Source organism: Gobio gobio (genome assembly GCF_949357685.1).
Source record: "Gobio gobio genome assembly, chromosome: 19".
Classification (NCBI taxonomy): Eukaryota; Metazoa; Chordata; class Actinopteri; order Cypriniformes; family Gobionidae; genus Gobio; species Gobio gobio.
Genome location: NC_137112.1, coordinates 9,367,014 through 9,390,249, shown reverse-complemented (window position 1 = coordinate 9,390,249; position 23,236 = coordinate 9,367,014). Strand labels below are relative to the sequence as shown.

Below are 23,236 nucleotides of genomic sequence, written 5' to 3'. Positions count from 1 at the left end.
CCCCCGGGTGTGTCCACAACATCGAATCTGGCCCCCTTTAAAAAAAGTTTGGACACCCCTGATTTAAATGAATCACGCGAGGTGATTTATTAAGGTTTGTGCTCGTCAATTTACTGGTATTTGTGCCATTTACCACCCAAAACGCTTTCTTGGAATAACGCTCTCACGCTAATTTCCCCGTTAAGAAAATCTGGCCCTTAATCTAAAAATGACCAGTATGTCCCCAGTATGTCCCCAAGTTGGCAGTTTTTGACCAGAATAAGTTAAGTTTCAAAATAATGAAAACCCTCGAGACTACTGATTATCAGACAATGCGGCCAGTTATAAAATAATACAAAGACAACCTCTATGAAAAGCCCCTTCTGAGATCAGCGGTTTCAATCATTGAGGGTCACCTACTGCTATTCCTATTGCTCTTGCACAAGCACAAACAATGATTTTCATTCAACGGCAGCGGACTGCAGACCTGCGGGGGTGCATAATGCAGCATGTCCATGTCGCCGGTCAGCTGAGTCTGAAGCTGCGGCATGCCGTGAGCATCAGAACCGTCTCCATCATCGTCGCCCAAATCCTCCAGCTCTTCATCCGTCATGTCCGCAAACTTGGCCTCCAACTCCTCGATCTTCTTATCCAGCAGTGGAGACGGCTCCTTCTGAGGCACTATGAGCTTTCTGACAGAGAGAACCAGAAGCATGAGTCCAATGTTCAATTTTGGGATAGAAATGAGTAATCCCATGGCTATACACTAAAGTCTGTTTTCTATGTAAATCAAGTTTGGTTTTTCTTTGGATCAAGAATGAAGCAACTGACCGAAAGTAATAGATTTCATCCTCGACTACTTTGGCGGACAGAGAGAAACGCTTGAGCCCTTTAAACTTCTTCATTTGCTTCTCACTCTCGATGTAGCGGCTCTCGCACAGCAACACATCCTCCTCCGGCATTTCAGTTGGCCGGCATGACAGGAAATCTTTGAAAGAAGACACTGTACACTTCCCTGAGGACAACAAAACATTCCAGATGTGGGAGAAGACATGGTGATAAGATTTAATCGGGAAAACTAACAAATCACTTCATGTAATAATAGTCCTTTTATTGTAAATAGCTAAGCAATGCCCCTCAGTCAATGCTCTTGAAACCACTCAGTAAAACTGTAATGATGGAACTTAGCCAAAACACTGTTACCTCCAATACAGGTCATAGGGCAGGATTCTTCCAGGTTACTGAGGAACACTTCCTTCTTGTAGAACATCTTAGTAGGTTCATGCTCGGTCTCCTCTGGATGGATGAAGATGGGTCCGAAAAAATAGGCAGCTCCATCTCGCACCCACATCTTCTCTATCCTATTACAAGACAAAGTCATTCATAAATCAGTAGGCACTGTCGTGGATCCAAGATTGCTGGTCTTTTTGTTATTGGCATGTTAGGAAGTGGCAGTTGAGATTTAGAATCTATAGCTACAATACGTACAAACACAAGTGGGATTCGTATGCAACATTAAAGGCAGGGTAGCTGATTTTTTCCAAAAACATTTTTTCTTTATGCTGGTGTGATAGCTATCACTAAGTTAAGTGGTCTAAATGAGTATATATGCATATTAATGATACAATGTCCTACCTGCCTGCCACGTCATCAGCGCATTTCATGCTTTGCAGAGTTAGACAGACCACAAACGAAACAGAAGCCACCTTTTACAGTTCCTCCTGAACCAAAACAACCAGCTTATGCTGCGTTCACACCATAACTACTGTCATTTGGAAGAGATGGAAACCTGTGATGTAATACTCGGAGCAGTTCGTACTCGAATTTATGCGTTTCAATGGCAACACTATCAATGTCGAAATTAATCTGCAGCAGTCAGGGGATACAGGTCAGAGCTCTTTAAGTTCAGAATGAGGTAGTTTAACGCCGTCTCTTGTGACCAGGGCCGGCCCAAGCATTTTGGGGGCCCTAAGCAGATTTCCAAAAGGGGCCCCCACTACCTACAGTTTCACCTAACCATCCCTAACCTAGGGCCCTATAAAATCTGTTTTATTTTTTCCCAAATTCCTTTTTTTCCGTTTTAATTTTTGCTAATTCCTTTTTTTCCGTTTTAATTTTTCCGTTTTTTTTTACCCTTAACTGTTATTTTATTCGTAAAAAGATTGTGCTTTTAATGTTAATATAATAGAACATAAAACATAAAATAAAAATGACCTTAAATTTATTGAGGTAACAAACATCACATTTAGTGCTGTGAATTGATAAAAAAACTGAATTAATCACATTTTATTCTGTAATTAATCATGATTATTTGCAATTAAAAATTGCAAATAATTGGAGTTTTTAATATTTTGATTTTGTAATAATTTCAGTTACTCTCCAAATTAATGAAGAAACAGTTTAAAGACAGTATATTTTAAATATGTAATGGCATCTTTTTATGAATGAATGCCAGTATCACTGATACTAATGTCTCTATGAAACATTAATGACGTTACATTACAGTATAACTGAAAGCTACCAATTTCAACATTTATTAGGCTTTAAAAAACAACTTTTGATTTAATTTAACTTAAAACAATCTTTACATAAACCCATTATAATAAATGTTATATGTACGGATGGCCTTCCCTGTCAGACATAGCCTACACAGAAATGGAATAGCTATCAAACACCTTTCTTAACTGCATAAATAATAAGTGAAATATAGATTAATCATCATTAACGCTACAATTTTCTCTGTTCCCGTTGTTCTTTGATGAACATTAATGACAGACATCATCAGTGCTACTGTCACTTTAAGATCTACCTCTGCCGAACATGACGCGAATCAGACGCGCTGTCCCGCGCATCTCATTTTCTCTCATTTAAGATGTTATTTTCCATACAGTACATTAAAGTGCATTAAAAGTGAGGCAAAATACAGCAAGCACTCCCCGCGAGGGAACTGCTCGGCTCCGTACTGAGGGCTTAGCGTTGAGTTTCTTAACTTTTTCGCCGATGAAAGCAGAGCCGTGGAGAGCCGCTTCGCCATACTTTCATTGTTTTGAAGGAGGAGCTGAAATGACGGGAGGGGTTGTGTCGCCCAGATTTGCTTCCCCCAGTCTGCATTTTCCCCATACATTCGTTATTCTCCCACACAAAACAGCATTTTATTCCAAATATGTGAAATTCCGTTTTAACACTAGATTCCGCGTTAATATGTTAATTATTAATTAATTAATTCCGCAATTCCGTCCGCGATTTGGTGAACACGGAAATTATAGGGCCCTATTAACCCATTCCAACGTACACATCCTACACTTACACCTTATTGTAAAGCAAATTGTCACACCAAAAGGTGTCACTGTGGCCTCAACGCTTCGCCCTCACCTACTCTGAGCTCGATTACTATGTCTGAGGTAAACCACGCCCTCCTCATTACCCTACGGACAAAGAAATGTAAAAATACATAAATGTAAAAATAAATAAATAAAAGAATAAATAAATGTGGAAAAAAATAAATATATACATAAGGAAATAAATGTATAAATAATTATTTATTTATTGTTTTTTTGCTCTTCTATGTACACCGCGTGCAGAATTATTAGGCACGTTGATTTTCTGATCATATCTTTTTTCCAGGCACATTTGACCAATTCCAAACCACATTAAACTGAATAAATACTATACATTTTGTATTTAATAATTTAGAAGTGATACTACTGCCATTCTAGACATTGCAGTTAAGGCGTGACCATTGGACAGTGAAATGCTCGTTGGGTCAGCAGGATCAGACAAAAACAGGTGGCGAAGAAAAGACACATGTTTACTGCAAAATAATTAAGAAATAAGGTGAAGAATCGAGTGTGAAACCATCAGCGCCACCTACCTGGAGTCTCCAGAGGTGCAAGGTGTCAGGATCTCAGAGACTTAAATTAGGTAAAGAATCCTAAAAAATGACCCCCACTAAATAAGAATCACAAGCTGAAGTGTTGTAAAATACATGAAGACAGATAGGTTGAGAATGACTCTTGAAGGACCAGCACCACATCCTCTAGTACCAAAATTCATCTTCCAGAATCTGGCAGTAAGTTTTGGGAGTTCAAATGAACTCCCAAAACGTACTGCCAGATTCTGGAAGATGAATTCTTCAAAAAGTGGTACAAGAGGATGTGGTGCTGGTCCTTCAAGAGTCACACAGTCTTCATGTATTTTACACACTTCATGTATATCACACTTAATTCTTCACCTTAATTATTTTCTCCGCCACCTGTTTTTGTCTGACCCTGCTGACCCAACGAGCATTTCACTGTCCAATGGTCACGCCTTAACTGCAATGTCTAGTATTGCATCTTTCTCATGGGCATTTAATAATTTTTAACTTTTCAGTCTGAGTTAAATCTCTTTTTTGGCTCAATTTATCTGTAAAAGAAAACATGCCTAATAATTCTGCACACTTGAATATAAGGTGATTTTCATTTCCAGCCTTCATGAACAATTATATATCACTTATACATTATTAAATACTAAATTAATAGTAGTTATTATGATTACTGTGGTTTGGAATTGGTCAAATGTGCCTGGAAAAATAAAATGATTAGAAAATCAACGTGCCTAATAATTCTGCATACAGTGTATATTTATCTATTCATTTTTAATTTTGGCAGCTTTGAAATTCCATATTTTTGAAGTGTCAAAGTTTTGGTCAAATGGACTTTCAATGGAGGGACAGAAAAATCATTAAAATATCTTAATTTGTGTTTCAAAGAAGAACCAAAACCTTCTTGGTTTGGAATGATGTAACTGAGTTATTGTTGACAGAAAAAAACTTTGCCTTTTCGAAGCTCTACATTGTCCGTTCCCATTTGATTTCATTGTATGGAAAAGGCAGCATGAATATTCAGCTTAATATCTCCTTTTTTCACTGGTTTGGAACAACACGAGTGACACTGCCACTCAGCATCGGGTCCCTACCTTCCCACACGGTTGCGCACGAGCCCATGAGAGCGGATGTAGACGCAGTCTCCCACTTTCAGCCACATGTCGTTGTAGCAGAGCTGCTCATAGTACTGGCAGCCTGGCTCGCCATTACTGATCTCCATGGTAACATCCTCCCTCTCCTGATGACACAGATTGATGGTCAGGCAGTATGTGTCAAAGATATTCAATATATGTCAATATACACTGCCTTGCCAAAAAAGTTGCTGTTTGGATTTGCTTAAAGGAACACGCCGACTTTTTGGGACTTTAGCTTATTTTTCAGACGCTGCGTATATCATTCCGCCACTGCACTCATGGTACGGCAGCAAAGTTTCATGATCATTACGCAGGAATGAGAGTATAGTTCCTAGCCATATCAGTCTAGAAAAACATGCGTTATTTTGTCACTTATTGAGCAGTAGGCTAGCTGGAGCCGTTTGCCTCCAGTCTTTGTGCTAAGCTAGGCTAGCGGTGGATGCATCAGACAGAGTTATGGCACGCACGGAGATGAGAATGGTATGTATGGACTTATCTTACTCTGGGGGATACGGTGAATAAGCTAAAGTCCCAAAAAGTCGCCGTGTTCCTTTAATAGGCAAATGCTTAAGAATCAATGATTGGATCATTATATTATGTTTCTAGCATGTTATATGTTTGCAACAGTTCTTCTAACCCTCATTCATGGAGTGTGTAGCTTTTCATTTCTTAAACAACCATGTAGCATCATGGGCATATTCCAGGATGACAGTCCAGACCTTAAATTCATTGAAAGGCTTTGGGATGTGCTGAAGGAGACTTTACAGTGTGCTAGACTCTTGCATTGTCCATACAAGAGCTTGACCAAAAATGTATTCACATTTATTTATATCACATCAAAAGGTGCATACATTTATTATAATTGTATACATTATTTATACATAAGATCTTGTATTGACAATGCAAGAGTCCAACACTCTGTAAAGTCTCCTCCAGCACATCCCAAAGACTTTCAATTGTATTTTTTTTTTGCTGGGCAGTGTATGTCTTACCTTATCAATGATAGACGGTACAGCTTTGCCCTCCTCTGCCACCTCAGGAGGCTTTTCACTGTCATGTTTGGGCGCAAACATGGAGGCCACACGAACCACAGGCAAGGGCACTTCACGAATGACGAACTTCACCGAGCTCAGGGGCATCGTCCACATCTTGATCTTTTTGAAGGACTTGGTTTTAGCAGAATAACGAGACTCACAGACAAAAACGTCTTCAGGTCGGAAGCTGTCAGGCTGAAGCTTGAAATACTCCTGAAATAAGGGGTTTTATCAGAACAGATTTGTAATGTTTTTAAAATGAACTGTTAATGTAAAAATGTGGGAATGTTTTGGACTCATTGCTGAATGACATTACCTTCACAAACATGACGACACATTTGCCCATTATTTTACTGACAGGAATTTTGTTGTAATAGTCGCTTTTGAAAACCTCTTTCTCGAGAAATTTGCGTGTAGCAAGATGAAATGTTTCATTGGGTCTGTAGAACCAGCAGCCATAAAGCCAGTTTTCTCCTTCATGAAAAGATACATACACATAGTTTAATAGATGCACCACAGTTTAAATGTTTGGGGTCGGTAAATTTTTTTATGTTTTGGAAGGCTGATTAAAAAAAAACAGTAAAAAGAGTAATCTTGTGAAGTATAATTACAACTTTAAATAGCACTTTTCTATTTTAAAATATTTTTAAATGAAATGTATTCCTGTAATGGCAATACTGAAGCATCATTACTCCAGTCTTCAGTGTCACATGATCCTTCAGAAATCATTCTAATATGATGATTTGCTGCTCAAGAAACATTTCGGATTAATATGCTTATTAATTTTGTGGAAACCCCATGATACCTTTTTTTCAGGATTCCTTGATGAATAGAAAGTTAAAAAGAACAGCATTTAATTGTTTTTGTAACATTGTCTTTTCGGTCACTTTTGATCAATTGAATGCATCCTTGCTATATCAAATGATCAATTTCCTTCTTTCAAAAACAAAATCTTACTGACCCCCACATTTTTAACAGTAATGTATATTCTCAATCAATTACAACTTAGTTATATGCATAACTCACATGCACCAATCAGGCATAACATTATGTCCTAATATTGTGTTGGTCCCCTTTTGCTGCCAAAACAGCCCTGACCCGTCGAGGCATGGACTCCACTAGACCCCTGAAGGTGTGCTGTGGTATCTGGCACCAAGATTTTAGCAGCAGATCCTTTAAGTCCTGTAAGTTGCGAGGTTTTGCATCCATGGATCGGACTTGTTTGTTCAGCACATCCCACAGATGCTCGATTGGATTGAGATCTGTGGAATTTGGAGGCCAAGTCAACACCTCAAACTCGCTGTTGTGCTCCTCAAACCATTCCTGAACCATTTTTGCTTTGTGGCGGTGCATTATCTGCTGAAAGAGCCACAGCCACCAGGGAATACCGTTTCCATGAGGGTGTACATGGTCTGCAACAATGCTTAGGTAGGTGCGTCAAAGTAACATCCACAGGGATGGCAGGACCCAAGGTTTCCCAGCAGAACATTGCCCAAAGCATCACTGTCTCCGCCAGCTTGCCTTCTTCCCATAGTGCATCCTGGTGCCATGTGTTCCCCAGGTAAGCGACGCACACACACCCGGCCATCCACGTGATGTAAAAGAAAACGTAATTCATCAGACCAGACCACCTTCTTCCATTGCTCTGTGGTCCAGTTCTGATGCTCACGTGCCACTGTTGGCTGTGGGCAGGGGTCAGCACGGGCTCCCTGACTGGTCTGTCGTTGGTTCACCACTGTTCCTTCCTTGGAGCACTTTTGATAGACACTGACCACTGCAGACCAGGAACACCCCACAAGAGCTGCAGTTTTGGAGATGCTCTGACCCAGTCGTCTAGCCATCACAATCTGGCCCTTGTCAACTCGCTCAAATCCTTACGCTTGCCCATTTTTCCTGCTTCTAACACATCAACTTTGAGGACAAAATGTTCACTTGCTGCCTAATATATCCCACCCACTAACAGGAGCCGTGATGAAGAGACAATCAGTGTTATTCACTTCACCTGTCATAATGTTATGCCTGATATATATATATATATATATATATATATATATATATATATATATATATATATATATATATATATATATATATATATATATATATATATATATATATATGTTGACAGCATCTATTTAATGATTTATGAATGTAATACCTGCATCGTCCTGCCAGAGGCGCTCTATGCAGACGATGTGCGGCTGCAGGTTTGGTTCTGTGGGCTCTACATAAACATAGTCTCCCACATGGTACATGTTGTCCTTGAAGCTGCAGTCCTGGCTGTAGTTGCGCTGAAGGACTCCCTGCCATCCGCCACCTGCTGTGTCCTCACTCTTCTCAGCCTCTGCAGAACAATGTGAAAAGATTAATAACATCAAGCCATCTACACCAGTGGTCTCAAGACTTAAAAAATGGGTCGCCAGGAAGATTTAAAAAAAAAAATGTATCTCATAAAATCAATCTATAGGCCTATATAAAAGGAATAAATTTGTGAAATATATTTGACTTAAATAATTAACAGATTAACAAAAAGAAAGAAAAAAACTGTGCTGAGTTTGGGTCATTATTGTGAGCGCAGCGCTCCTCGAATAAGTTCACGGAAAAGATACCCAGACGACAGAAAGCGCATCTTGTTTTCTTTATTTTACAGATGGACAGTGTGAGTAAACACTTTGCAGTTTTGAACATTGTCCTACTCTTATTATCTGTATGACCAAAATGACGGAGTATATTTTATGTTTCCTCTGCTCGTTTGCGCCGCCGCCTCAAGCGCACACACACAGGAGTTCCCCTACATGATTGTTTTGTGTGTAAGGAATAAAGTAGTCACTACCAAAATTGTGATGGTTGATAAAGGCTAAATATTTATCCGGTTTGATTTTAGTTTGTGGTTTAAATCCGTTTTATTTGGATATTTATTTCTTAGAAATGTACTCTTTTTTATGTAGGTCATATGGTTTTGAAAAGCATTTTAAACACAAGTTTAAATTTGATCAAAGTGACTGAAAATGTGGTGTGTAAAAGTATTACATATTTATCTTAATGAATGTGCATGTACACATCATTATAAAAAAATACCCTTTTTAAATAATTTCCTTAAAAATATCATGAAATATTAATTCATAAATATTTCACTTGAATTTAAGGATTTCACTTGATTAAGTTTTTTTAAATTTGATTTCAGAAATGTAAAATTCTTATTTTTTATGTATTTTTTCTAAACATGAAATATTAATTCATAATACATTTTTCTGATTTTAAAGTTATGATTACAATTTCTTGGGGTCATTTTTTTCCTCTCATATTTTATTATTGACCTCGCCATAGTCATGACATGAGGGTGTTTTTGAACCACATGACCTTGTTTTGATTAATATATAAAATAATAATAAATGAGAAAAAAATTACCCCAAGAAATTCAAGTATTTTTTTTTTTAATTAAGTGATATATATATAACTTGAAATCAGAAATTAAAAACATTTTATCACAGTTTATCACAGAAGAGGTATGTTCAAGTGATTGTATGTATGAATTGCATTCTATTATGTATTTTTGAATACATAAACACAGTACCTTTTTTCTCTTCTTCTCTCTTGAGCTTATCCTCCTCATATTCTTTAGGCAGCTTCTCTTTCTTCTCCTTCTCCACATCGCTGTGCAGGTGTTTAGTGGTGTAACTGAGGGCGGGCGTCAGCAGAATCTCTCCGTTCTTACACAGCTCATCTCTGATCCGGATGAAGAACTGCTGGAGCTCCACAGAGTCCTCAAAGATCTCAGAGTCCGTCCTACAACACAATTTAAACATTTGGTATCGTGCAAACCAACTCTTTATCTCCCCAGGTACAAAAGCCCCTAGACAGAAGGAGTACATGAAGAGCATCACCTGTGTAGACGTCTGGCTTTCTCCAAAACTTCAAACATATGGTCCTGGAACACATCTAGTCTCTTATAACGGCCCTTATCCACCTTAGCTCTGATGATCTCAAAGTTCAGTGGAGTCTTATCGGAATTGTTGGGATCGACAGCTGGAATCTCCGCCAGTGAGTCACTATAGCAACGCCCCTCGTCGTCCTGGTGGCCAAGCACTGAGACGAAAAGATTGCGAACGAGCTCCTGGATGAGCCGTGCAACATCTGGGACATGAGTGTCGTCGCCTCCCTCCAAGTCTCTCCTGGTCTCTAAAAGCACTTTGTGAAGCACCAATGCATCTTTGTAGATCAGCGATTCAGGTTCGTTGTAGGTGCAAGCATTGTTGAACATCAAGACTAAGTCTTCCACCAGAGCATCAACATCCTGGTACTTGTTGGCCAGCATGTGGCTCTTGACCTTCTCCATGTCTATGGGTTTCTTGATGGCAACATAGTAGTCTGGAAGCTCAGAGCGGGATGGAAGACGGAGGAAGATTGTGCTGAGGCGCCGTCCGCGCTTGTCGGTGTAGTTCTTCACTGCTTCATAGAGCTCATTGAGTTTCTGTTGCAGAGGGGTCAGGTACTTGGACTTTTTAGGAGAGATGCCACTCTTCCCTGGAAAGACAGTGGCACATGGTCAGTCACAGCTTCTCCTAAGAGGATTGGAGAAATCCAGAACTCCAAAAATAAGAGTTTAAAGTTTTTTTTAATGTTAAAATACTTTGACCAAACTACAACAACTACAAATATTTGAAGGTTGACAGTAATAAATATTGTGGCTCTGAGGCTCTTTCACAATTTGTTTGAGTGGTCCAATTCAAACAATGGCATGAGTTTGGGGTGGAACTACCTATAAAAAGCAGGATATTGGCTGCATCCGAAATCGCATACATCCCTACTATATAGTAGGCGAAAAAGAGCATGTGACAAAAGAAGAATGTTCGAATTCACAGTACTCATAAAAGAGTAGGCAAAAAGTACACGGATGACCTACTACTTCTGACGAGATTCTGAAGTGTGTATACGATGAAAACTTTACTATCCCATGAGGCCACGGGAGAGGATTTGTGAATGCCAGTGAAGCCCCACACTGGTAAGTCACATGATAATGACAACATAGAGACAAGGCCACGCCCACATTGGGTGGGGGACAATCCAACCCTCTCCATTGACTTTGTATTGCGTAAAGCGGCCAGAACAAAAAACAGAACAAATGTCTAAAGCTGCTTTATGACTGGGAGTACAGCAAACAATCTAAAAAACCCAGAACTACTTTTTTATAAGCTGTCGACCCAAAAAGACGAGCGTTTAAGGAGACAAACGTGGATACAGACAATAAGACATAAAGCTTCAGCAGGAAGAATGGGTTAATTTTGGGATCTTGACACTCAGTATGTCTATGTGTGCAGTAAACATTTTGTCACTGGCAAGTCAAATATCCAAATGTCAGTTTTATATATTATATTTTAGCATATCCTGTTGCCAATTATGTTCCCCTCCAGTAAGAATCTAAGAATAATATGAAATGTTGCACTCTGTCTCAATCGCCTGTATCCACTTTTGTGTTAGCCTGACGTCGTCATACTCAATTCTAGTCAGAATATGAGTCTGATGCTGCTCCGTTGGGCTGTGATTATGGGGCGGTTTTCAACCGAACCAGAAAAGACCTCAATTGGATAGACCTACAACCAATCAGACGCATAAAAGTTAGTTGTCAAATGTCAACAGAACTCAACTGCACACAGTGTTGCCAAGTCCGTGCTTTTCCGCGGGCTGTTTTTCCATGTCCGCGGGTTGAAGTGGCAACCCTGTCTGCACGCACGCTGGAAGAAGTAGAATCTTTACGATCTTTGCCGGTGTTGTAAAAACAAATTTAAGTATACACAGAGTACTTACCAACACGATCATCATTTCTGCGAGAAATAGTAAAGGTGAATGTATACGAACAAGTTCTCCGTTTAGGATTAGAACAACTTCAACCCAAGCGCTCTTTGGTGACGTGGATGATTACATTACTGTTGATCATCTGTCCATCATCGTATAAAGCCCGCCCTGACAATTTAATTGGTCCGAACAGCTTCTGTTCGAGCATAGTTGCTCCACAACAGATCATGTCCAGACCGAACTTCCCGACCTCAAATGTTGTGGGCGGAGCTAAGTTTGGCTGGCATCACTCGTTTTTTTAGATCGACAGCTTATAAAAACGTAGTTCTGGGTTTTTTAGTTTGTTTGCTGTACATCCAGTCACATAGCAGCTTTTAGACATTGTTCAGTTTTTTGTTATAAGTCCGAAATGACAAGGAGGCCGCTTCACGCAATACAAAGTCAATGGAGAGGGTTGGATTGTTTCCCCCCCTGGTGGGCGTGGTTTTCAGATTATGACGAGTGTCGCTCTGTCTCTATAGCGAATGTAATACACGCATATAGAACATACTTTTTTAGCGGAGGTGAAGTAATGACTTATTCAAAATAGGTACCTACTCAAGAGAGTATGCGATTTCGGACGCAGCCATTGGCTAGCACGACTAAGCCTCTGCAGATGATCCAGAATGTGGCAGCTCGCCTAGTCTTCAAGAAGAGAAACCACATCACACCCCTCCTGATCACACTACACTGGCTCCCAGTTTTGGCCAGAATCAAGTTAAAAGTTCTAACGCTGGAACAGCTCCCCCCTACCTCAACCCACTACTACAAATGTTTGCTCCCTCCCGCCAGCTCAGGTTACTGAATAAGCAACGTCTTGTTGTTCCCTCACAACGAGGCAAAAAGTCACTCTCCAAAAAAACTCTCTCTGTTCCTCTCTGGTGGAATGAGCTGCCAACCTCCACCCGAACTGCTGAGAACATCACATCTATTAAAGGAACACGCTGACTTTCTGGGACTTTAGCTTATTCACCGTATCCCCCAGAGTTAGATCAATACATACCATTCTCATCTCCGTGCGTGCCATAACTCTGTCTGACGCATCCACCGCTAGCCTAGCTTAGCACAAAGACTGGAGGTAAACGGCTCCAGCTAGCCTACTGCTCAATAAGTGACAAAATAACGCCAACATTTTCCTCTTTACATGTTGTGATGTGTATAGTAACATCGTGTACTAAGACCGACGGAAAATGAAAAGTTGTGATTTTCAAGACCGATATGGCTAGGAACTATTCTCTCATTCCTGCTTAGTAATCAAGAAACTTTGAGCCGTACCACGGGTGCAGAGGAGCAATGATATTACGCAGCGCCTGAAAATAGTCCCCAGCACACTCCCTGTGCAAGCAGGTTGTCACGTTGGTTATGTTGACGGAAGTTAGCCTATTTTCAGGCGCTGCGTAATATCAATGCGCCGCTGCATCCATGGTACGGCTCAAAGTTCCTTGATTACAATTCCAAGTGGTTGAAAAATAATACACTTCCCATTTAAATAGGATTATACTGCATTTTCTGATTTGTTGTGGTAGAATTGATTAAAAACTGTCCAGCAAAGAGTGTCTGACAAACATGTTTGCAAGTTTAAAACTGGACAACAAACCCCAAAGTAGGGCGGCACAATTTGGGGGAAAAATCTTTCTAAACATACTAATTTTCAGCTTGGGTGAAACGATATCCTCGTCATCCGGCGGTGGTCCGAGTTCCCTTCGTTTTTCTCTTAATATCTTCTCCAGAATGTTGGCGTCATTGTAAACCTAAAGTCAAACCAAATAACAAACTAGTCATGAAACGGCAGACCATTAAGTATTTATAATACTGTATATTATATATATATATGTATATCGTATATTATAATACGACAATTACATTTCTCCAGAAAGCTAATTTTCATGCTCATTTACTCTATACCAGGGGTGCCCAATCCTGTTCTTAGAGATATTCTGCTGTTCCAGACAGCACGGAAATTGGATTTTTCCCACCTCGTTCTTGGAAATAATGTCTGGAATGCCACTCAAAGTCAGACATGCGACCTGTGAATTAGGGGTACATCGATCAACCCCAACCTCAGCAAGACGCGTCATTTGACGTCACTTCCAAGATGTTGGCAAGTCCTGCTTCCAATAAGCATAAATGTAAAAAAAAAACTTTACCATAAGACATTAAAGGGTTAGTTCACCCAAAAATAAAAATTAAATTACCCATAATTTACTCACCCTCAAGCCATCCTAGGTGTATATGACATTCTTCTTTCAGATGAATACAGTTGAGTTATATGAGGACTATATAAATGTCCTGGTTCTTCCAAGCTTTTGAAGCGAAGCGATGCATTTATGTAAGAAAAATATCCATATTTAAAACTTCTGGCAGATGGCCGTACACTTTGATTGATTACGGCGAAAGAGCAACCCTTGACCTGACGCATTGACGAGGATAGAGCAAAACAAAACACCGGTCATGAATTAGAAGTTTAAAACAAGATTTATTAAAGAGAAAAGGAGCTTGAGTTTGTTGCCCAGCCCTATTTGTTTGAACTTGTTGAGGCGTCAAAGCTTTCGCTACCCCTACATCACGTCAGGGGTTACTCTTTTGCCGTAAGTCGACTTGCGTAGACCGCCTGCCGGAAGCTAGTTATTTAAACTTTCAAAGGTTTAAATATGGATATTTTTCTCTCACAAACACATGACCTTTGCTTCAGAAGGACTTTATCAACCCCCCGGAGCCGTGTGGATATATATCTTATGATGGATGGATCCACTTTTTTTGGGCTTCAAAATATCATCCTCTATTCACTGCTATTATAAAGCGTGGATTAGCCAGACCATTTTTTATATATCTCCAACTGTATTCATCTGATAGAAGAAAGTCATATACACCTAGGATGTCTTGAGAGTGAATAAATCATAGGGTAATTTTCATTTTTGGGTAAACTTAACCCCTTAAGTTTATGTAATAAACTAGAAATAGCTAAGAAAATGCTGCGTTCCAGGCAGGTTTTTGAGCCCGTCAGTCACAACTTCAAACCACGCCTCACGACTTTGTAGCCAAGCAAAGTCACGCCAAACTGCCTGAGTGCAAGGAATTGTCATAGCTAGATGTAAACAAATCATGGCGGACTGTACGGGGAGAAGGGGAACGGAGGAGAAAAAACGGTGCATAAGACAAGAGAAGCTGTTATACTTTTGATTTTACATTATTTGTATATTTGGAAATGTAACACCACATCTGTAGGGGCTGCCATTGTTGTTTCGCGGGCTATGTGACGTCAGAGCTCGTAACTGGGAGTACATCGATCTAGTAAGAGGTCACGGGTTTGACTACCATTCCGGTGCACTTTCACAGGTAGAAGGTTGGAAAAACATGGGTTACGGGTTGCCTGGAACGCGGCATAATACCTTTGTTTGTTGCTTTTAGTCTGCTGATTTCAAAGCGATTTTATGTTGTTTTTATTCTGTTTTTGCCAAAATTGACACAAAAAAACGAAATGCTCTTGTTATGTCGTGGCAACATCAAGTGGTCAGCATGTGAATGTAAACACATCTGTCTGTAATTATCAACTGCTCCTGAAGATCTCATTTAGCTGGTTCAGGTTCTGGTTTGATCAGGGTTTGATCAGATCTCCAGGAACAGGATTGGGCACCCCTGCTCTATACGGTCTTTCCAAGCTTATTAGTGCTCCTTAAACTCACTTGTGAGCCTTCTTCATTGTAGTGACGTGCATTACGGAACATCAGCTTCATGTCCTCCATCATGGAGTCCTCACTGGGGTATCTGTCGGAGCGGATGTTGTGGTCTATGGTCCTCAGGTCCATTGGTTCCAGTATAATCTTGTAGTAGTCTGGGTAGTCTTTTTTTGAGGGCTTGACCATGAAGAGGTCGCAGAGTCTCCGTCCTGTGCCCATCTCCCGAGTCTCTGCCACAGCAGCGTACAGAGCCTTCATGCGGTTTTTCTTTGTGTTCTTCTTATGGCTGCAAGAGGTGATGCGTTAAGGCCTAAAACAACTGCCACCCTTGCAAAGCATGAATGTTTAAGACTATAGTTGCGTCCCAAATGACTCACTATACACTATGTACTCAACCGTATAGTGTCATTAGTGGCAAACTTGTACTACCAGTGGTTTACTAATGCTGTAAATGTACCTTTTGCGCTTGATGCTGCCGCCATCAGAAAGAGTGGATGAGAGCATACTGTCGCCATCTTCATCAACTCTTCTCATCAGTTCCTTCCTCTTCATCTGAAGACACACGTAAACTGTCACCGCTAACAACTTAACGCATCCTTAAAATAATTTAACACTATTAATGCAGATAAATGACAGAAGTATGTGAACCTGCGTCATTAACGTAATTTTTGTCACACAGTTAGATGATGTTAGAAGACTGGAGTTTATCACAATCACACTGAGCATCTACAGCACCTGTAACCCTGGGAGGAGGAAATGTCCATCTAACTCTTTAACCCAATTCTGCTTCTCTGATGTGATTAGGCCATTTTAAGCCTTTCAACTCTGGGAAAGTGTTCAGTGATCCAGTAATTGAATTCATTCAAACAGTCCAAAACAGTGCTAATGAAAAGAAGGCCAGGCTGATCACATCAGAGAAAATAGACTCACATCACGTTTTTAGTGAATTATTCATTCCAGTGTGTGCTTTGCTTTAAAACACGAGCTCTGTCGTATTTTTGATCTGATTGTTTCTGAAGAGCACAATTTTGGTGATGTACAGTACACACGTTGGAGTCTGGTATATTGATGCACAAAGAACAAAATGTGTGTGTGCCCGCTCTCGGTCACTGATCGCACGCTGCATTCATGTACAGACACATTTCAGTACATTCGCGAAGGATAATGTTTGATTTGTCATGTGTACGTTGTTGTGTTTAGTAATCGTGGGTTTATGCAGTCAAAGCGGTTGATTTAGGAGTTTTTTGGGGGTCTCCGTGTGTTCCTGCTCGGTATTGCAGGTTGACTTGTCTAAAATGAAAACAATCCCGTTGTTGTTGCTCTGTGCACATACTATACACTGTGAATTCTGTAACTTTTTTTCTGTGATGTTTTTTTTTCATAGGTGCTTAGGTGTGTATAAATGTATTATATCATATAATTATATGGACTCCTTATATTTGGTTATTTGGTGTCCTTTTGGAGTCTCCAATGATCCTTGAAGCTTGCAGAAAACACAGTTTTCTGATTGTTTACTTTGCTGGATATAGCAAATGATGACAAAATGAATGTGTTTAATGAGATAAATGGCGTATACTTAATTTTACGATAAGTGTGCGATTAATCGCGATTAAAAATTTGAATCGATTGACAGCCCTAACGTAAACCCAAACATAAAGTAAAGACAAAAAGCGTTTAGACTCTTTCTGGATGGAACTGCATGTGAACGGTTCTGGATTTTCTCTCTGGAACTGTAGTTTGTTTTAGGGCTACATGATAATGCTTAAACTGACAATCACGATTATTACACACATCAAGAGAATGTCAACTCATATGCATGGTTTAATTTCCCTCATCTAGTCTCCTGGTAGGGCTGGAATGATTTGACCTAAAATCAAAATCTCGATTAATTGAACATTTTACTTGATTACAATTAATGAACGATTATTGTGCACTTTTTTTTTTTGGGCTTTCCTTTTTTTGCCCTCATAGTTCACTGATAAGGTTTGTACTGTAAGTAAATATGTCAAACTATTAAAGATGGGATATTTTTGTGCATTTCTTTGTGATTTTAAAATATTGAAGGAAACATCTCACTTTCAGCTGTTATTGTCTATGGGTCGTAACATTTCTTACAGATTTCTGTTTGTTGTACATCAGATACAGATAAATTAGCACAGTAGGCCTACATTACATTTATCTGAATGCATTAATGAGAGAGTGATTGTGTGTGTGTGTGTGTGCAAATGTTTTTCTAGCCTGGTGGGGACTTCAACCTGACTGTAGACAGACTCATGGGGACTCGTGTCACCGTGGGGACCTAAATTGAGGTCCCCATGGGCACAAAAGCTTATAAATCATTCAGAATGAGTTTTTATGAAAATGTAAAAATGCAGAATGTCTCCTGTGATGGGTAGGTTTAGGGGCAGTGTAGGGGGATAGAATATACAGTATGTACGGTATAAAAACCATTACGCCTATGGCGAGTCCCCAGAAGGATAGCACACCCAACATGTGTGTGTGTGTGTGTGAATTAGTCATACCATCTCCATTAATTATTAAGCTGTGGTTTGTAGTTTCTTCAAAGGCTGACAAATCTATGCTATAACGGTTGAGTTTCTAAGCTACTTTAGTAATGAAACACAGGACAGCATTGACAATGAGTTTCTGCGCTCCTCTCTGCAAGCGTGATCTTCATGGGATGTGCGAGCTACTGTCTATAAGAGTGTTCGTGTGTCACAATATATCAGGCATTAGTTCAACATAATGACACACATCCAATGGTCTAATATCGCTTCAATGCTCAAACAGTCAGCCTTAAAACACATACAATCGACAAAGCTTTGTGAGGACGCAAGTGAAAGTGATCTGGCTTCAGGGCACGCGCGCTGTCAGAGACACGACGCGGCTCTCTGTGTCACAGAAAAAAGCTCACGAGCACTGAACGGAGATGTTTGCCATATTTCTTGAACGGTGTAAAATCGCTTGAATGTTCAAACTGGCAAGCCTTTAAACGCATTTAATTGACAAACTTCATGAGGACGGAAGTGAAAGTGATCTTTTCAGAAAGTGAAGTTTCATCAAAAATATCTTCATTTGTGTTCTGAAGCTGAACGAAGGTCTTACGGGTTTGGAACGACATGAGGGTGAGGAATTAATAATTTTTGGGTGAACTATCCCTTTAATTCATAGCACAGAAACTGCACTCGTTAAAATCACAAATGATTTACTTCTAGCTTCTGACCAAGGCTGTATCTCAATACTAGTTCTACTCGATCTTAGTGCTGCGTTTGATACTATAGATCATAAACTACTCTTAGATCGACTTCAAAATTATACTGGTGTTCAGGGACAGGCATTAAACTGGTTTAGATCGTACTTATCAGACCGCTACCATTTTGTCTGTCTAAATGGGGAAAAATCAAAGATGACGTCAGTAGACTATGGGGTGCCGCAAGGATCCGTGCTAGGCCCTCTGCAATTCTCAATATATATGCTGCCACTTGGTAATATTATAAGAAAACATGGAATTAATTTCCACTGTTTTGCTGATGACACTCAATTATATATTTCATCACGACCGGATGAAAACGCTAAATTATCTAAACTGACAGCGTGTGTTGAAGATATTAAATACTGGATGACGTGTAATTTTCTGCTATTAAATTCAGATAAAACGGAGGTGTTACTTATTGGTCCAAAAAACTGCCCACAAAACCTCTCGCAATACAATTTTACCTTGGAAGGATGTCCTGTCACTTTATCCACTACAGTAAAAGACCTGGGTGTTATATTAGACCGCAACCTGACATTCGAAAATCATATTTCATATGTTACAAGAACGGCATTTTTCCACCTTAGAAACATTGCTAAGCTACGTAACATGCTATCTATTTCTGATGCAGAAAAGTTAGTTCATGCATTCATGACCTCGAGATTAGATTACTGTAATGCTTTATTAGCTGGTTGTCCTGCATCCTCAATAAACAAACTACAGTTAGTCCAAAACGCAGCTGCTAGAGTTCTTACTAGGTCAAGAAAATATGATCATATAACACCAATTTTATCATCTCTACACTGGTTACCTGTGAAGTTCCGTATCAATTACAAAGTATTGCTACTGACCTATAAGGCCCTAAATGGTTTAGCTCCAGTGTATCTAACGGATCTTCTATCGCCCTACAATCCATCGCGCTCTTTAAGATCACTAAACTCTAGGCTTCTGGTCATTCCTAGGATATCTAAGTCCACTAAAGGAGGGAGGGCATTTTCACATTTAGCTCCTAAACTCTGGAATAGTCTTCCTGATATTGTTCGAGGTTCAGACTCGCTGTCCCAGTTTAAAACTAGATTAAAGACGCATCTCTTCAGCCAAGCATTCACATTATAATTATCTTTTTATACTACAGTTAAATCGGATCAAAAGCATTAATATAATATTCTGAACAGCAGCTACGCTAATCATTTCCCATCTGCTTTTCTGTTGTTATCTCGGGACACTAGTCCCGAGGTAAATAGTTCATCAGCTCCAGTTTGTATCCAGCCTCTCATGGAGACTTCAGATGCCCCAACACCTGTGATGAGACGACTCCACGCCCGTGAAGAGACGACTCAACGCCAGCGTTGTTATGGCCTAAATTAATACACGATTGATTAACTTTTTCGATTATTCTTTAACATTGTCTTTCTAACATTTTTACTGTACATCTATGAAATGCACTTTCTGTAAAGCTGCTTTGAAACAATGTGTATTGTGAAAAGCGCTATACAAATAAATTTGAATTGAATTGAATTAATTCATTGCTACAATATCTATGTTTTTATTCTGCATGCCATGTGCAGGTCAAGTAATTTATAACATGTCACTGAGTGGAATGGATTCACATTATATTACCTGCAATATATGCTGTAACTTTAGCACGCGCTTGTAGAGTTGAGAGTTGGGAGCGTTGTAGCGCTTCGCGTTCTCAAACATCAGGTTGAGGTCTGTATCTATCTGTTCCACACTTTCATACTCATTGTTCTTCATCTTACTCCTGAGGAGAGATAACATACCTGTCATCATCCGTTCAAAACTGAAGCACATGCAGCGATGCTGTCCTACTGCACCTTATCTGCTGGAGGGAGATTGGATGGCTGATTTGATGGAAGTAGTCGGGGTAGTCTTTCCTGGAGGGTAGCTGAAAGAAGGGCTCGGCTAGGAGCTGTCCCTGGTTGTTTCTGCCGCCCCGCACTGCCTCGTACATCTGGAAGATGGGGTTGCACATGTCCATGCTGGAGTGGAGGCTCTCAGCCTCTGACTCGCCTTCATCGTAATGCACAGAGCCTTAAGAACATGGAAACATTCATCTGATTAGTGTATATATGACAACTATGAGATATTAATACAAACACAATAACTTAATATATTGATGTGTTCAACAGTAGTACCAGTTAGTATGGCATCCTCTTCACTCTCTGAGCCGTACTGTAGAGCAGTGGTGATGGAGGACAGTCTGTCTCCTTGTGCAAACCTTCTGTTCCTGTTCACAAACACCAGTGCAAAAACAATACAATAAGTCATACTTCACAGAATATAAATGCTTTTGTTTGTAGAAAAAAAATGATTAATTGTGTTAAAACCCACACAGTACTGTGGGTACACCATGTTACATACCTTTAAAAAAATGAGGGGAAAAATGATACTTTTTGGTACTTTTATATAATTTTTACTATTTTAAAATTATGTGGACACAATGCAAATATTATATTTCCAAAAGTAAAAAAAATGCTGCATATTGTAAAACTGGTATATCTGGTACAATTTATTATTATATTAACTATCAAATCTTACTATAAGTCTGGTGTGGTAGAATGTGATCCATAATTTACCTCATCCTGATGCTGAAAACTAACATATCTCATACAATTCAATAATAATTCAGTAACACTTTACAATAAGGTTTCATTATGTATTAACTAACATTAACTAATATTGAGCAATACATTTGTTACTGTATTTGTTAACGTCAGTTAATAAAAATCCAGCTGTTCATTGTTTGTTCATGACAGTTCACAGTGCATTAATTAATGTGAACAAATACAATTTTAGATTTTAATAATGTATGAGTAAATTTTTTAAAATTAACATTAACAAAGATTAATACACTGTAAAAAATAAATACATTTGAGCTTGAATAAATCGTGAGTATAGTTCCTAGCCATATCGGTCTAGAAAATCGCAACTTTTCATTTTCCGTTGGTCTTAGTACACGATGTAACTATACACATCACAACATGTAAAGAGGAAAATGTTGGCGTTATTTTGTCTCTTATTGAGCAGTAGGCTAGCTGGAGCCGTTTACCTCCAGTCTTTGTGCTAAGCTAGGCTAGCGGTGGATGCGTCAGACAGAGTTATGGCACGCACAGAGATGAGAATGGTATGTATGGACTTCTCTAACTCTGGGGGATACGGTGAATAAGCTAAAATCCCTAAAAGTCGGCGTGTTCCTTTAACTTAAAAAGTTGAATGCGATAATTTGCCTTATTATTTTAAGTTAGCTCAACTATTTATTTTTTTACAGTGAAATGCTGTAGAAGTGCAGTTCATTATTAGTTCATGTAAACTAATGTAGTTACCTATTAAAAACCTTATTGTAGTGTTACCAATTAACCTATTCTATTTACTTAAGCTAAAATAACTTACTAATAAAGTATGTTATGATAATATGTAATCCATAATATAACGTACCTGATCCTGATGCTACTTTTAACAGGTTCGGCGTGTTCAAGCTCTAGTTTTCTCTGTGCAAAGATCTTTTTGATGGTGTTTGCATCCTGGAAATTCATGAATTTACATTTTATGTACTGAATATACATTTATGGCATTATACATGTATTCGAAAATGACAACATGCTAATCAGTGCAAATCCAAGATATTACATAAGTTGTATGCAAATATAAAGAGAATTTTAGTTGACACATTACTTTAAACACTTGTGATCCGGGCTCGTTGTAGGTTTTGGCATTTTTGACTAACAAGTCAATGTCTTTAGCCATATGGTTTACACTTTTATAGTAGCACATCTAGGGGAAAAAAGACACAGACTTCAGTGCGAATCGATAATAAATAATGATACGCTGTAATAGAATGTGATCATAATAATAAGATACCTGAATTCGGTGCGCAATGGTCTTCAGATCTATTGGTTCTTTAATAATAGCATAATAATCTGGATATTGCTGAAAAAGAATGTTTAAATGTTTAAATAAATAATAATATGATATGTTTGTGTATGTACTCAAATGAATCGGAGACAACTACCACTTTAGAGGGAAGTCTCTGGAAAAGTTCACTAATGAGACGCCCATGTTCTGTGTAAGTCAGCGCAGCATCCAGAAGCTGCCCAAGAACTTCCTTAAGGCTTGAGATGGACTGCACAAACAAAACAAACCAGAATTAATTAGTCTGCACACATGTGGCTAGGCCCAAATCATCTCTGGTGACAGTCAAGATCTGTGGCCCCTGACCTCCTCCTCTGTGGCCCCTCCAGGGTTTTCCTGAGTGTCGTCATCATCATCATCTTCATCATAGTCCCCTCGCTGCACAAACTCATTTTTGGTGCGAATGTACAGATCCCACAGTTTACAAGCCGCTCTGAATTCCGGAGTTTCTGGCTGCACAGGAAAAGAGGTTTCAGTGTATTTTGATTTTGATTTATTTATTTTTTTGAATTTGGGAATTTCTTATTTGAACA

The 23,236-nt window shown here is 39.2% G+C and overlaps 1 protein-coding gene across 2 annotated transcripts in view; it reads right to left on the bottom strand.

Annotated features, from left to right (window-relative positions):
- Positions 1-23,236, bottom strand: part of pbrm1 (polybromo 1) — a 47,555-nt gene that overhangs the window by 15,489 nt on the left and 8,830 nt on the right. For both annotated transcript variants that reach the window (XM_079844686.1, XM_079844685.1), the window contains exons 5-24: positions 23,010-23,156; positions 22,804-22,914; positions 22,653-22,721; positions 22,467-22,565; positions 22,230-22,315; positions 20,930-21,021; positions 20,609-20,825; positions 20,394-20,535; positions 15,978-16,072; positions 15,527-15,806; positions 13,489-13,594; positions 9,896-10,535; positions 9,586-9,797; positions 8,170-8,355; positions 6,328-6,485; positions 5,970-6,224; positions 4,936-5,081; positions 1,183-1,340; positions 811-994; positions 467-671 (exon numbers count right to left, since the gene is read on the bottom strand). In XM_079844686.1, the coding sequence (XP_079700812.1) occupies positions 467-671; positions 811-994; positions 1,183-1,340; positions 4,936-5,081; positions 5,970-6,224; positions 6,328-6,485; positions 8,170-8,355; positions 9,586-9,797; positions 9,896-10,535; positions 13,489-13,594; positions 15,527-15,806; positions 15,978-16,072; positions 20,394-20,535; positions 20,609-20,825; positions 20,930-21,021; positions 22,230-22,315; positions 22,467-22,565; positions 22,653-22,721; positions 22,804-22,914; positions 23,010-23,156 (3,588 nt within the window). The remainder of the gene's footprint in view (positions 1-466; positions 672-810; positions 995-1,182; positions 1,341-4,935; positions 5,082-5,969; positions 6,225-6,327; positions 6,486-8,169; positions 8,356-9,585; positions 9,798-9,895; positions 10,536-13,488; positions 13,595-15,526; positions 15,807-15,977; positions 16,073-20,393; positions 20,536-20,608; positions 20,826-20,929; positions 21,022-22,229; positions 22,316-22,466; positions 22,566-22,652; positions 22,722-22,803; positions 22,915-23,009; positions 23,157-23,236) is intronic.